Source organism: Zootoca vivipara, chromosome 1, assembly GCF_965207765.1.
Source record: "Zootoca vivipara chromosome 1, rZooViv2.hap1.1, whole genome shotgun sequence".
In the NCBI taxonomy this organism is placed as follows: Eukaryota; Metazoa; Chordata; class Lepidosauria; order Squamata; family Lacertidae; genus Zootoca; species Zootoca vivipara.
In genome coordinates, this window is record NC_142582.1 from 115,221,972 (window position 1) to 115,237,852 (window position 15,881).

The 15,881-nt window shown below is 39.9% G+C and overlaps 2 protein-coding genes across 2 annotated transcripts; both read right to left on the reverse strand.

Annotated features, from left to right (window-relative positions):
• Positions 1 to 304: 304 nt before the first annotated feature.
• Positions 305 to 4,500, reverse strand: LOC118079128 (alpha-1-antiproteinase 2). The gene is made up of 4 exons (XM_060282886.2): positions 3,930 to 4,500; positions 3,111 to 3,381; positions 2,762 to 2,912; positions 305 to 680 (listed from the first exon to the last, which is right to left on the reverse strand). The coding sequence occupies exons 1-4, from the start codon at positions 4,498 to 4,500 to the stop codon at positions 477 to 479; spliced, it is 1,197 nt and encodes a 398-aa protein (XP_060138869.1). The 3' UTR covers positions 305 to 476.
• A 1,130-nt stretch (positions 4,501 to 5,630) lies between these two features.
• On the reverse strand, positions 5,631 to 15,881 carry LOC148687724 (uncharacterized). The gene is made up of 4 exons (XM_088660955.1): positions 15,543 to 15,881; positions 14,744 to 14,751; positions 11,968 to 12,784; positions 5,631 to 5,783 (listed from the first exon to the last, which is right to left on the reverse strand). The coding sequence occupies exons 1-4, from the start codon at positions 15,879 to 15,881 to the stop codon at positions 5,631 to 5,633; spliced, it is 1,317 nt and encodes a 438-aa protein (XP_088517081.1).

Genomic DNA, 15,881 nt, shown 5'->3' on the forward strand with positions numbered 1-15,881 from the left:
AATTCACAGTGTTTGGTAAAAGGAAGTACAGATTTGAAATAGAGACATGTTTGATAAGAGAACAAGAACCTATGTTTAAAGAAGATTGGAAAATGTTTGTTGAATATATGGGGGCAATTGTGTACACTTGAAAACATTGGCAGCATTAAGATGAGATGTAAAATATGCAAGGATTTATGCTATTCAAAATGAACCATGGAAAGAGATGAAGGGAAGTCATTGATATTTTAAGGTTGTTTAAATAAATATTATACATTGTAAAACAGAAAATTTCATAAAAGTTTCATAAAAAATGAAATAGAGAAACATTTTAAAATTATTTTTTATTGTACATGCAGTTTGCTGTTGGTGTCATAGTCGTCCTTAAAAACAACTACTGCTTATGGCGCTTTCTTCTGTTGAACAAAGGGGGGACGTCCTCTTTCATCACTAAGATTCAGAAGCAATTGGAAGCTTCTGAATGGTCCCCCTGATGTTCATTTTTGAACAGGATTCATTACTTTCCCCATGAAAAGCAGGGGTCCATCATTTGGTGCCAATATGGTTAGAAAGAATGGCCTGTTAAATTTGAGTACAACAGGATCACTAAGAGATAGGGATAGGAACTCAGTCATTACAACAGTCACTCCAGCTGCCTCACTACCTTTTTCATGTATATCCAGGACAGCCTGATGGATAGCCTGCAAAGGAAGGAAGGAAGATATATTCATTTTTTTTGAAACCATGACAGCCTCCAACATATCACAGATGTAAAGGGAAACACATTTATAACCCCCCTATCCTCATTCCAAGAATAATTTCTCAGTGCTTCCCCCACAATCACAAACACTCACAAAGAAAAAGCCACAACCACACAAGCTCACAAAAACACACAAACAAGGAAAAAACCACGAACAAAAATGCACACAAACACATATCCATTGGGTCTAAGGTTTAAATGGCTTCCAGTCAGTCGCCAGTGTGTTGTGTTATGTTATGTACTTTCGTGTTGTAAGCCACCCCATGATCCTCAGACGAAGGGCAGTACTTTATTAAACTAATGAATGAATGAGCCCCGGTTGTATGTTTATTGCAATTTTTCTAAAATTGGATATTATGTTCATTTGTTTTGCTAAGCTTGCAACTGTGGCACACGACTAACTCCCTGCAGTCAATGTTGTTGTTGATGGATCATCTTTTTTTGTTTGCTGTTTCTAAATAATGGTGTTTAAGTAGGTCTGCATTTCAAAATATGAGATTCGAACTGCCCCAAGTCAAATATGCAGGCAGTATCCATTACAAGTAGATGCTCAGTGCAGAAGCCTCATACGTATTTATTTTTATTCATTTCATAAAAAAATTATACACCCCTTGATTATAAACCTTAAAGCAGTTGACAAATAGTATATATGTATATGGGTTTGTTTTCATTCATGTTTTCCTGATGTATTTTTCCTATGTATTTTGAGTATTTTGTGTTATATATTTTGTTTTGAGATCTTTGGATGAAAGGCAGTATATAAATTTAATTTAATAAATAAGAGCTACCGATCTTCTCTTCCCCATGAGTAGTGTGGGGGTGTTGTGTATGGCAACACAACACAGGCAAAATGATCTCATGTAGGTTTGTGGCATAGTGGACGACTCTGGGGATGCGGCATTCATCTGACTTTACCTGCCGAAGGAACCGGCATACAGCTTCCAGGTCATGTGGCCAGCATGACTAAGCCGCTTCTGGCGAACCAGAGCAGCCCACAGTGCCACCTGCGTCCCTTTCTCCTGTGCATATTTACAGGCAATTATTGTGGCCTCAGAACAAAGGTTTGGAAGGAATTCTTCCTCCTTGTTCTGAGAACCTTGGGCATGGGATTTGAGCAGCTCACAGTGGCCCTGTGGGTTTGGGGCTCACCTCACATGCATGCCAATCCTCAAGTGCACATACAATGACTCAATGAAAGACGGCATAAGGTGGACCAAGAGGTCCCTTCACCCAGTACTGCCTAGGTTATCTACCCCACCGTCTCTTGAGTTGCCTTTCCTGCCCAGACTAAGAAAATTAAATGAAATAAAATACCACTGCAGTCCAAGCAATTACTCCCAATCATATGAAGTTCCGTAAAAGGCTAGTCCACAACCTCCCAAGGAAGTCCATTCCAGTATAATTTTTAATTATAATTTTAATGTATTTTTAATCTTTTGTGGGAAGCCACCTACAGCGGGGTGCAAATAATAAATTATGATTATGATTATGATTTATTTCCAGATCAAGGGACGTGGTGGACGCTCCTTCCTTGGAGACTTTTAAAGAGAGATTGGATGGCCATCAGCCATTGATGGTTTAGCTGAGATTCCTGCATTGCAGGGGGTTGGATTAGTTGACCCTTGGGCCCCCTTCCAGCTCTACAATTCTATGACCCTCCTTGTTTTTATGAGTGCATGTAGTTTTCAAACTATTTTTAATGTTGTGTTTCAGTGCTGTAACACACCCTGGAACCTTACAGTAATGGGTGGGTAAAATAAATAAATGAATATATAAAAAATAAACTAATACATTTTATTAATTTCAATGTGTCAGCTCTGAGTGGTACTAACACTGCATACAACCCTATGCAATTGGCTCCTATGGCAAAGAGGCAGAGAGTCCCCTGAGACAGCAAGAGAATGTGGAAAGGTCCAGGGGCTGATTCTCAATGCTTAGAAGTAAATTTGTCAGTAACTTAACGCTTTTAAAAGCCTGATCTCATACCATAAAATACCCAAGGCATGATATCTACACACGTACTTTGTTAATCTTCAGGCCGCTACTTCCAGTAATTCCAGATAGATCAGCATTGCTGCTAAACACATCAGTAATGCCCAGCCCAGAAAGCACATTGTTGAGATCATAGGATGCAGACATCGAGAATTTTGGAAGGAACAGACTAATTTTGTCCCTAAACGAGAATCAGAACATTAAATCATCAGCAATGAAGAGTTTTATAACACTCAGCAATTTACTGCGTTTGCAGGGTCAGATCTTCATACAATTAAAGAGAGGCATTTTAAAGTTTTAAAACAGATGCCATCATTCCATACTCTAATAAATACTAACTACTACAGAGGCATTTAGAAACAGCAGAGAAAAGCCTTACCCCTCTTCTAAAGATTTTCTCCATTTGGACAAAGTTTTCTCCCCCATAGCATCCTCCACTTTCTTCAGTTTGCCTTTATCAGGCAGAATGAACCAGGCAGCAGCACCTCCTTTGTGAGGAAGTTCAACTACCCAGCAGGACAGAGCTTTATCGTGGAAATATCTGTAATGCTCAGTATTTTCCATCATGTCAACTTTCACAGTTTTTCCTTCATCAATAAAAAAATCTTCTTTATGGGTCAATTTAGGGTCAAAGGGATATTCCCAGTCATCTAGGAAGAAAAAGGAATGTCAACTGCCTACTGGAAAATTAACCTTCAGCCATGTGTATGAAAGCAGTATGTTGAATCAGGAGAGTGCAGACAAAGGAGAAAGATTGCCAAGGGTAGGTCAACATGCTGTTCATGTTTCAGAAGATAGCAAGGGAGAGAAGAAATGGGGATAGTGGGGTCCCACCGGCCAAAACATGGACTGAGTCAAGTGGAACTGCTTCCTGTGTGGTTTATAAGCATCCAGGGGCAGGGATCTTGATGTTGCTGGACGTCACCACCATCAGTATCAGCCAGCATGGCCAATCGTCACGGATGGTGGGAGATGCAGCCCAAGAACATCTGGAAACCTTCAGGTTAGCTACTTCAGCCTCAACCCCGTCTTTTGCTAATTCTGCATTAAATGCTACATCTTTTAGAACTTTCAACTAAATTGTTGGTTCCACTGCAGAAACACTTTTGTTTTGAAGGTATAAGTTATTACTGCCAGTTTTAGCTAATTGAACAATACAAAGCATTAAATATTTGTAACTTATCTGTCTTTAACATACCTTTGAAGTAGATATAGTTCACAAGAACCATGATGTCTGTTGGTTTTAAGTCTTGAACTGCTTTAGTAATTTTCCCATGGGTTTTCTTTTTTACATAATCATTTATCTTATTTTGAGCCACGGAGGGTTGTTCAAAGTTAAAGTTCTCTGTTTTGTACAAACTTTTGACACCCTCTGAAAACTTAGGAAGAATTTGGTGTGACTTTTTTATCCACAAGGCATTTCCTATGTCTATCTTAGCTCCAGGACTGTTCAGCCTCTGAATGAGCTGTTCAAATTCTTTATGGATCTTGCTTGTGTCAATTGAAGTCAATCCAAGTCCTTTGTAAATTTGATTTTGTGAGTTGGATTTAGCACCCATGCCAATCATTGAAAACGCCATGGAGATACTCAGAGGAGAGAAGAAAATATTTTTTTTGCCACTCTGGAGTGAAGCTACTTGTCTGGAGAATTTAAATGCAAAGTCAGCAATGCTGGAAGCTAGCTTTTCTTGAAGTGGATCTTTATCTCCATGGCCATTGTGGACTTGAAGGACAATCAGGAACAAGGAGAACTGGATGGCGGGTTTCATTGCACTTTGAGACTTCCTAAACACACAAACAAACACACACGCACAAAAACAACAGCATATATTAGCACTCTTCCATGGAAACCTACTCAAAAGAGTTAATTTTGTTCTAGAGTAAAATTTATTTGGAATGTGCCATTCTCATTTGTTGACAATGTCCTAGTTTTACACAACACTAGCTCTTTTCCATTGGCTTCCTACTCTAGGAATTTATCTCCTGAGTTGTACGTTCTGCCAGGATTTGGATCCCAGCAGATATGGGGAGCTTACTGTGCCCTTATTGGTCAGAATTACTTTCATCAATTGATTCAATAAATGGGTATTACTTACTGTCCCTTCACACATCTGCATAACTTGCTTTGACTGCCTGGGGCTTCCTCTCGCTAATCATCCTTGCCAGTGATGCTGCCCAACATCCTCAGCAGGCCTGCCTTGCATTCTCCCTTCCACAGCACTATTGAAAGGTGTGTTTGTTTGGAGAGTGTCCTGAGCTGCTTCACCCACTCAGGCAGAGGGTATACAGCCTCACCAGGGCCTGGTGCTCCTAGAACAGCAGCCTTTTAGAGTCAACCACTTCTGCAAGGGGTCAGGTGGCCTGATGTTAACCTGTATGTCTCCCCATTCACACTCACTGTCCCTTATGGATGGTGAATTATCAACCAACATTTCTCAGATCATTTGTATACATACCTGTGTTTTCCCCAAAAGGTCCTGCTTTTTACTTTGACACTTGTTCGTTTGGGCTGAGATGTTTGCTCTTCCCTCTTTCTTGTAGAGTAAGCTCTCGTCTCCCTAGGTTACATTTTATTTATGGCCCTCGCTTGCTTCTACCTGCTGCTGCTGTAGCCAACTGGGTAAGGACACATAACTGGTTTCTATCCAATGCTGCAGCAGCTGATAAGATCACAACTTCCTGGTTTGAAAAACAATATGTGGTCATTCAGCAACTCAACTGCTTCCACTTCCAGTGAGCTGTAGTTAAACAGTGGGATTTAGGAAAAGTTAGCCCCCAGAGTTTTGGGAGTTTTGCCAGTGAAGTTCAAAGTGAATTGTCATTGAGTAGGGATTAAAGGGAGGATGTGCTTCGTTTCATCACTTTGCAGAATGGAAAAAACGTGAAATGAAGTGTGATTTCACTCCATTGTGTAAAACCAATTGTAAAGTAGCTTGATTTCTAAAGCTTCCATGCGGAAACTCATGGTGCCATGAGTTGGAAAAACATGGTGTGGAGGTGCTATGGTGATATTTGAGGGTTCTACAGCTTTTCTTTCTCTCATATGAGACTCCTGAGGAATGGAAGAGGGGGAAATTTGAGTAAGAGGAATACGGATCCCCTCCTGCCATTAACTATGGCCACTCTCTGTCTAAAAGTGATGACAACCGCCGCCCTACATGAAAATAAGACAAAGTGAATTGATTTGAGAAGAACATTCTACTTTCAGGTTCTCTCAGTGACTGGCAGCAATAATGTTTTTATCTTTCCTGTGCTGCTTACGGGAGGATAAAAGCACCACTCTGAGCCAGTATTTGTCAAGACGTGGCTTTAACCAAACTGAAATCAGTAAGCAGGAAGTACATTAAGATTCCCATCATTTCCTCCTGAAACCCAGGAGAGCCTTATTCACAGATGAACAAGCTCTTCTAAGAAATTCATGAATTCTGCCAAATGCTTTTAAATATCAAGCCGACATTTTCCTTGGTAACATTGAGAATTATGCAGAAGCTGAGGGTCACATGAAGAACCACATCGAGAGGAAAACAGATGTAAACTGATGTATACTAGGGTCTCAATCTACATACATATATGATGGAAGTTCTTATATGAAATATATGTTTTAATTTACTATGTAGAACATGACACTTAAGGTTGAATGCAACACATTCCTGTAGCACCAAGAGTACACCAAGAGTACACATAGTATTATTGCACTAGAACAAACTACAACAGCAGCATGACTCACTGCCACAATTGCACACAGTGCCACCTATAGTTGAAGTAGCAGTACAACAGTTAATTCTACATTACATCTCCTCCCTCCAGTTACTTGCAGGCTGCACTATATAAATTCTATATTAGAAATAAAACATACGGCTGGTTAGTGATAGACCTCAGAATGAATTAATGCGTAAAACATTTGGCTGTTGAACAGTTTTTTAAATCTATTCCTCTGCATTTCAACAGGTAGATCTCCTGATGCTGAGCCTAATGCAGGGTTTCCCAAACTTGTGTCTCCAGCTGTTGTTGGACAATAACTCCCATAATCTCTGACCACTGGTCCTGCTAGCTAGGAATGATGGGAGTTGTAGTCCAACAACAGCTGGAGAACTAAGTCTGGGAAACCCTGGTCTAAGGGTTCACAGGGGATCTCTTCTTCTATTTGTGTATTCTTTGGCATTAACTGTAGATATCCATGATTTCTAATGAATTCTCCATTGGTCTTGATGGCATAGGAACTGATTGACAAGTGCTTCTTCACATTGGTTGGAGTCCTCCATCTTTTTTCATTGTCCAATTTATCCAGAACAGGGTCTCCTGGATTGCAGTCAGATAGTACACTAGCAGATTATTGTAAAAGTATATGTAGGATTCTTTAGTCTTCGTGTCCCACTCTGCAACCTTCCTTATATTATGCCATGTTGATGTGAATTTAATTTCAAGACAGAAACAGTTGTCCTAAGTTGTGTGCTCATCAAGAGTTGTGCAGGACTATAGCCTGTAGTCCCTAATTTAGGATAATATGGATATTGTGAGCTGGAAGCAATGTGGAAGTAATGTGTTCAAAGTCATACTCTGGAACTGCTCAAAATCTGCAGCTATAAACTGAGAAGCATTTTCTGAGAAGCGGGCTAGACAATGCTACCATTCAGTGGATTTGTAACTGGCTGACTGACCGAACTCAAAGGGTGCTCATCAATGGCTCCTCCTCATCCTGGAGCGTAGTGACTAGTGGGGTGCCACCGGGTTCTGTCTTGGGCCCAGTCTTATTCAACATCTTTATCAATGACTTGGATGATGGGCTTGAGTTCATCCTGAGCAAGTTTGCAGATGACACCAAATTGGGAGCGGTGGCTAATACCCCAGAGGACAGGATCACACTTCAAAATGACCTTAACAGATTAGACAACTGGGCCAAAGCAAACAAGATGAATTTTAACAAGGAGAAATGTAAGGTACTACACTTGGGCCAAAAAAATGAAAGACACAAATACAGGATGGGTGACACCTGGCTTGAGAGCAGTACATGTAAAAAGGATCTAGGAGTCTTGGTAGACCACAGACTTGACATGAGTCAGCAGTATGATGCAGCAGCTAAAAAAGCCAATGCAATTCTGGGGTGCATCAATAGGAGTATAGCATCTAGATCTAGGGAAGTAATAGTACCACTGTATTCTGCTCTGGTCAGACCTCACCTGGAGTACTGTGTCCAGTTCTGGGCACCACAGATCGAGAAGGATATTGACAAGCTGGAACATGTGCAGAAGAGGGCAACCAAAATGGTCAAAGGACTGGAAACGATGCCTTATGAGGAACGGCTTAGGGAGCTGGGTATGTTTAGCCTAGAGAAGAGAAGGTTAAAGGGTGATATGATAGCCATGTTCAAATATATGAAAGGATGTCATATGGAGGAGGGAGAAAGATTGTTTTCTGCTGATCCAGAGAAGCGGACACGGAGCAATGGATTCAAACTTCAAGAAAGAAGATTCCACCTAAACATTAGGAAGACCTTCCTGACAGTAAGAGCTGTTCGACAGTGGAATTTGCTACCAAGGAGTGTGGTGGAGTCTCCTTCTTTGGAGGTTTTAAGCAGAGGCTTGACAGCCATATGTTAGGAATGCTTTGATGGTGTTTCCTGCTTGGCAGGGGGTTGGACTGGATGGCCCTTGTGGTTTCTTCCAACTCTATGATTCTATGATTCTATGATTCTGTCACAAGCTGTTTAGGAATCCCAAAGCATGCATGGAATTTGCCTTTTCCACAGCAGCCACACAATAGTTTGACATCTTCATGAAGCAATCCACTACGACCTCAAAGTTTTGTTCCTGGTATTTGAGCCCTCATGGTGAACCTTTTAAAGTCCAGGCCCTTGATGGATCAACTGTTTCAATGCCCAATTGACAAAAGCAGACATTTTGGTTCTAAGAAAAGATTCTTAGTGTCTCCCTTCCAGTAAGGGAGATGGTGAAGGGTTAAAACAGGCACAGTGAAGTCTCTACAGTATGCAGAAGAGTATAAAGGCGAACGTCTGGAATAAAATTTTTGTTACAGTTTCTAGCTGCTGGCCAGGATGTTTTATTTCAGTACCACGGCCAGTACGTTGAATGTCATTACAGTCAAACCTTGGTTGTCAAATGTAATCCATTCTGGAAGCCTATTGAGCTTCCGAAACGCTCGACAACCGAAGCACGGCTTCTGATTGGTTGCAAGAGCGGAAGCCACGTCAGACATTCAGCTTCTGAAAAACATTTGAAAACCAGAGCATCTACTTCCAGATTTTCAGTGTTCAGGACCCAAAACGTTCCAAAGCAGAGACATTCAGGAACTGAGGTTTGACTGTACATGTTTGCTGTGAAATAAAAAAAATTCCTTCAGTAGCACCTTAAAGACCAACTAAGTTTTTATTTTGGTATGAGCTTTCGTGTGCATGCACACTTCTTCAGATACAGTGAAATGGAAGTTTCCAGGCACTTATGTAGAGAAGGGGTGGGGAGGGGTGGGGATGGGGAGGGGGGATCACTCAGAAGGGTGGTGGAAATGGGTGATTGACTGACTGATAGCTGTTGATGACCGCAAACGACTGCAAATGGTTTTGCATGAAAAAGCAAGGGTTGAGATGGCTGAAGATCGCTTATCATGTATAATGAGATAAGAATCCGATATCTCTGTTCAAACCAGGTCCCTCCATGGTTTTGAGCTTGGTGATAAGTTGCAATTCAGCAACTTCTCTTTCCAGTCTATTTCTGAAATTCAGAAATTATTATGAATTTCAGAAATAGACTGGAAAGAGAAGTTGCTGAATTGCAACTTATCACCAAGCTCAAAACCATGGAGGGACCTGGTTTGAACAGAGATATCGGATTCTTATCTCATTATACATGATAAGCGATCTTCAGCCATCTCAACCCTTGCTTTTTCATGCAAAACCATTTGCAGTCGTTTGCGGTCATCAACAGCTATCAGTCAGTCAATCACCCATTTCCACCACCCTTCTGAGTGATCCCCCCTCCCCATCCCCACCCCTCCCCACCCCTTCTCTACATAAGTGCCTGGAAACTTCCATTTCACTGTATCTGAAGAAGTGTGCATGCACACGAAAGCTCATACCAAAATAAAAACTTAGTTGGTCTTTAAGGTGCTACTGAAGGAATTTTTTTTATTTTACTTCGATCCAGACCAACACGGCTACCTACCTGTAACCAGAACTATGTTTGCTGTGGCAACTGAGGCTCCCCTCTTCATCTAAAAGCCTTCATTTTTAACATGTTGACATTTGCATAGGACAGCAGCCCCCAAACTAAGGCCCGGGGGCCGGATGCGGCCCAATCGCCTTCTAAATCCAGCCTCAAAGTTTTGTTCCTGGTATTTGAGCCCTCATGATGAACCTTTTAAAGTCCAGGCCCTTGATGGATCAACTGTTTCAATGCCCAATTGACAAAAGCAGACATGTTGGTTCTAAGAAAAGATTCTTAGTGTCTCCCTTCCAGTAAGGGAGATGGTGAAGTGTTAAACCAGGCACAGTGAAGTCTCTACAGTATGCAGAAATTTCAAGAGTATAAAGGCGAACAGCTGGAATAAAGTTTCGTTACAGTTTCCAGCTGCTGGCCAGGATGTTTTATTTCAGTACCACGGCCAGTACTTTGAATGTCATTACAGTCAAACCTTGGTTGTGAAATGTAATCCGTTCTGGAAGCCCTTCAGCTTCCGAAATGTTCGACAACCGAAGCGTAGCTTCTGATTGGTTGCAAGAGCATCCTTCATTCAAGCGAAAACCACGTCAGACATTCGGCTTCTGAAAAACTTTCAAAAACCAGAGCATTTACTTCTGGATTTTCGGTGTTTGGGAGCCGAAACGTTCCAAAGCGGAGCCATTCAGGAACCGAGGTTTGACTGTACATGTTTGCTGTGGCAACTGGGGCTCCCCTCTTTATCTAAAAGCCTTCATTTTTAACATGTTGACATTTGCATAGGACAGCAGCCCCCAAACTAAGGCCCGGGGGCCGGATGCGGCCCAATCGCCTTCTAAAGCCAGCCCGCGGACAGTCCGGGAATCAGCATGTTTTTACATGAGTAGAATGTGTCCTTTTATTTAAAATGCATCTCTGGGTTTTATTTAAAATGCATCTCTGGGACAGTGGACCGACCTCCTGCTGAAAAAGTTTCCTGACCCCTGGCGTAGGATTTAGTTCTTTTTCAGGGCAGGAAACCTGCTACACATTTGAAATAAGGCACATGAATTTCACATACTTACAATAACCAGTGTTTTACAATCAACTTTTTTATAATAATATTTTATTATTTTTTTCAAAAAAAAGATATACAAAACATTAAGAACAAAAAGTAGAAAAAAGAAGAAAGACAGAAAACAAATACATATAACGCATTAGATCTTATCTCACCTCACAATGTATATTGGGACCTCCTCGGGTTCCCCTCCCTGTGGTTCTTAGGTACATTTATAGTTAGGAAATTCTATATCAGATTGTTCACCTTGTAAAAACTTCTTCTTTCCCTCTAAAATATCATATTCACATATTCCACAGTTTGTTTATAGCTTAATTTCTGATCTAGAAAATTACTTTAGCATATTTTTTAAAATACAATTTAAAATCTTTCCAATCTTCCTCCATCGCTTCCTCTCCCTGGTTGTGGATTCTTCCGGTCATCTCCGCCAGTTCCATGAATTCAATCATCTTCATCTGCCAGTCATCAATCGTTGGTGATGCTTGTAGTTTCCAGCTCTTAGCGATCAGTAGTCTAGCAGCCGTTGTAGCATACAGAAAGAAGGATACCTTTTTCTTTGGGATCTCCTTCCCAAAAATGCCCAATATAAATGCTTCTGGTTTTTTAACAATTGTGTTTTTCAACACTTTCTTGAGTTCATTATAAATCTTATTCCAGAAGTCACTTACTATTGGATATGTCCACCACATATGGTAGAAAGAACCTTCTTCTTTTTTACATCTCCAACATTTGTTGTCATTGTTATGATATATCTTTGCTAACTTTACTGGTGTAAGGTACCATCTATACATCATTTTCATTAGGTTTTCTCTTAATAGGCTACACGCAGTAAACTTAATATTCTCTTTCCACAATTTTTCCCATTCTTCAATCATAATATTATGACCAACATCTTTTGCCCACAAAATCATAACATTTTTTATTTGTTCATCTTTCGTGTGCCACTCAAGCAGCAATTTATACATTCTGGAAAGTATTTTCGTCTTGGGTTCTAGCAATTCTGTTTCCACCTTTGACTTCTGTGTTTGGAAACCCACTAATCTATCCATTTTGAACACTTCATTTATCTGGTGGTATTGGAGCCAATCATCTAGTTTACTTTTCAGCTCCTCATAGGTTTTTAACTTAAATTGGTCTCCTTCTTCAATCAACAAATCTCTATATTTCGGCCAACTGGTCTCCGTATTTATTCTTTTACGAGCCTTGGCCTCTAAAGGTGAAATCCAATTGGGTGTTTTCCTTTCTAGCAAATCTTTATATCTGGACCAAACTTTATACAATGATTTTCTAATTATATGACTTTTAAAGCCCCTGTGGGCCTTTACTTTATCATACCAGATATATGCATGCCAACCGTAAACATTGTCATAACCTTCTAAATCCAAAATATCTGTGTTTTCCAACAAAAACCAGTCTTTCAACCAGCAAAAGGCCGCTGCTTCATAGTAAATTTTCAGATCAGGCAGGGAGAAACCTCCTCTTTGTTTATCATCTGTTAATATTTTATATTTAATTCTTGGTTTCTTCCCTTGCCATATGAATTTAGAAAGCACCTTTTGCCATTCTTTGAAACAGTCCAACTTTTCAATTATTGGCAATGATTGAAACAAAAACAACATCTTTGGCAAAACATTCATCTTAACAGTAGCTATACAGCCCAACAGAGACAATTTCAATTTGGTCCAGCTTTCTAAATCATTCTTAACTTCATTCCATAGTTTAACATAATTATCTTTGAACAAATTCAAATTCTTAGAAGTCATATTAACACCAAGGTACTTCACTTTCTTAACAAAAGATAAATCAGTTGTTTCTTGTAATTTCTCTCTTTCTTCAATATTCAAATTTTTATCTAATACTTTGGTTTTTTATTTGTTCAGCTTAAAGCCTGCTACCCTTCCGAACTCTTGAATTACTTCCAGAGCCCTTTGAACACTGGACTCTGGATCTTGTAAAGTCAAGACAAGATCATCTGCAAAGGCTTTAAGTTTATATTGTTCATTCCCTACAGTCACACCTTTTATTTCCTGGTCTTTCCTAATCCTATCGAGTAGGACTTCCAGGACCGATATAAAGAGTAAGGGGGAGAGGGGACACCCTTGTCTTGTACCTTTCTCAATTCTAATTTCTTCTGAAACCATATTATTTACAATTATTTTAGCTTTTTGCTCGGAATAGCATTTACTCCATTCAGAAAGTTTTGGCCCATCCCCATTTTTCCTAAATTTCTTTTTAGAAACAGCCAAGAAATATTGTCAAAGGCCTTCTCCGCATCTATAAACATCAAAATGGCTTTCTTATTTATTTTCTGCTCCAGCATCTCCAAAATGTCCACGACATTCCTAATATTGTCCTTCATATGTCTCCCCGGGAGGAAACCAGCTTGGTCGTGATGGATAAAATCGTTTAAGACTTTTTTCAATCTAGAAGCTAAAATAGTAGCAAATATTTTATAATCCACATTAAGTAGGGAAATTGGGTGATAATTCTTCACTTGCGTTCTATCCGTGTCTGGTTTTGGTATCAGCGTGATATAGGCCTCTTTCCAAGACTCGGGGGCCTCTCCTCCATTCAGAATTTCATTGCACAAATCTTTCAATGGTTGGACTAACCAGTCCTTCATTGTCTTGTAGTATGTAGCGGTAAGTCCATCCGGTCCTGGGGTCTTACCCAATTGCATTTGTTGTATTGCATATTCCACCTCTTGTGTTGAAATCTGTTGCGAAAGTAAGGATTTCTTTTCTTCCAGAATTTTATGAAGACCATGTTTATCCAAAAACTGCTCCACCTCCTCTTTATCTTGCTTTTCCTGTTTATACAGTTGTTTGAAATATTTTTGGAAGCATTTTCTGATCTCTATCGGGTGCTCCAGATGCTTTCCTTCTTGCACAAGATTTGTGATGGTATTCAATTTCTGCCTCCTTTTCAATTGTCATGCCAGTAATTTTCCACATTTATCTGCCGATTCAAATGATTTTTGTTTCATCCACTTAATTTTTGATTCAATTTCTTGATTCATCAATTGGGAAAATTGAGTTTGCAACGCCTTGATTTCTTTCTGGACTTGTAGATTCTTGGGGTTTCCTCTTAATTTCTTTTCCTTTTCTTTCATTTGGTTTAGAATCTTTTCTTTCCTTGCATTGCTTTCTTTTTTCCTGATTGCGTTTTGTTGGATCAAAAATCCTCTCATCACAGCTTTACTGGCATCCCAAACCGTTTTTTTTTTCCAATTGTTGTCCTCAAATTTATTTCAAAATAGTCTTTCAATGTCTTTTGGGCTTTCTCCAGTATTTTCTCATTTCTTAGTAAGGCATCATTCATTCTCCATCTGTAAGTATCCTGTAGAGATGTTTTTAAGTCCAATAACACAGCATTGTGGTCGGAGCAAGTTCTTGGGCATATTTCCACATTGTTTATCCTTGGTCCCAGTTCTCTTGTAATCCAAATATAGTCGAGACGACTCCAATATTATTTAGAATTTGAAAAAAAAGTTTGGTCTTTTTCCAACGGATTTTTCAATCTCCAAGTGTCGATCAGGTCAAAGTTCTCTGTCAGGTCGAAGAAAGACTTTGGTAGTCTTCCTTCGTTGGTACATTTCTGTCTTTGTGATCTATCCATTAGTGTAGAGACCTCTCCATTCAAGTCTCCCAACAAGCATAGTTTGTAATCCAAGTAATTCAAGAGTTTTTCATGTAACTTTTTGAAAAAATCTGACTTTCCTGCATTTGGTGCATAAATTCCCAGAATTAGATTTTTTTCGCCTTGCGATGTTATTTCAACTGCAACATATCTTCCTTCTTCATCTTTAAATATTAATTTCGGGTTTAATTTGTCTTTGACATAAATCACCACTCCCCGCTTCTTGACTTCATCTGAAGAGATGAATTCTTCACCCAATTTTTTATTTTGCAAAATTCTTCGATGGGCTCTTGTGACATGTGTTTCCTGGAGGCAAATTATGCCTAGTCTTTGTTTTGCTAGAGTATGGTAGACCTGGTTCCTTTTCCGTTTCGAATTCAGCCCATTCGAGTTCCATGACAAAATCCTCAATGACATCTTAAGTTGCAGCAGCAGCACCTGCTCCCAAGAAAGAATCAGTGTCTAATTCAATTGGGGCACTTGATTGTCCTGGAGTTGAAGTTAGGAGTCCTGGTCGTAGTAGCTCTCTTTCGTATTTCTGAAGAAACTCCTTCTTCTGCTCCACTGACTTGATCTTAAACTTCTTCTGCTGGAATTGAAAATTTAAACCTTCCGGAAATTCCCACTTGTGGTTGATTCCTTGCCTTTTCAAAATGGTTACCAGGTCAGAGTATTGTGATCTCAGGTCCAGAATTTTTTTTGGCAAATCTTTAAAGAGGATGATCTGTGTTCCTTGAACCTTTAAAGTATTCTCGTAGTGAAGGCCTAGGATTCTATCTCTTTGTTCTTTGGTTTGGAACGAAATCATGCAGTCGCTGATGAAATTTTTGTCTTTCTTTGGTCTTGCTCCAAACCTAAATGCTTTGATGATCTGTGATTCCAATTCTTCCTTCGATAGATCCCAGGCCTTCACAAATTCTCCAATTATTGTCTCTTTCAGGTCAACCTTCTCTATGGGGGGGAATGCTCTGATCCTGAGATTTCCTTCTCTTTGTCGCATCTGTACAAAAGCCAGCGCGACCTGCGTCTGGTAGGCTTGCTTCTCCAAGTCGGGAACCCGTTCCTCTTCCAATTGTGCCACTCTTCGGTCCACTCCAGTCACTTGAGCTTTCACCTGTGAAATATCTTTAGAGATAGCTCCTAATTCTTCCCTAAGTTGCTTCAGTTCTTGTGTGGTGCGTTGCTGTTCTTTCGCGCTGCGATCTAGAGCACTTAAGACTTGTTCCTCAAAAGAGGCGGATATGGATGATTTTTTCTTTCCTGTACCAGTCTCTGTTCCTGACAT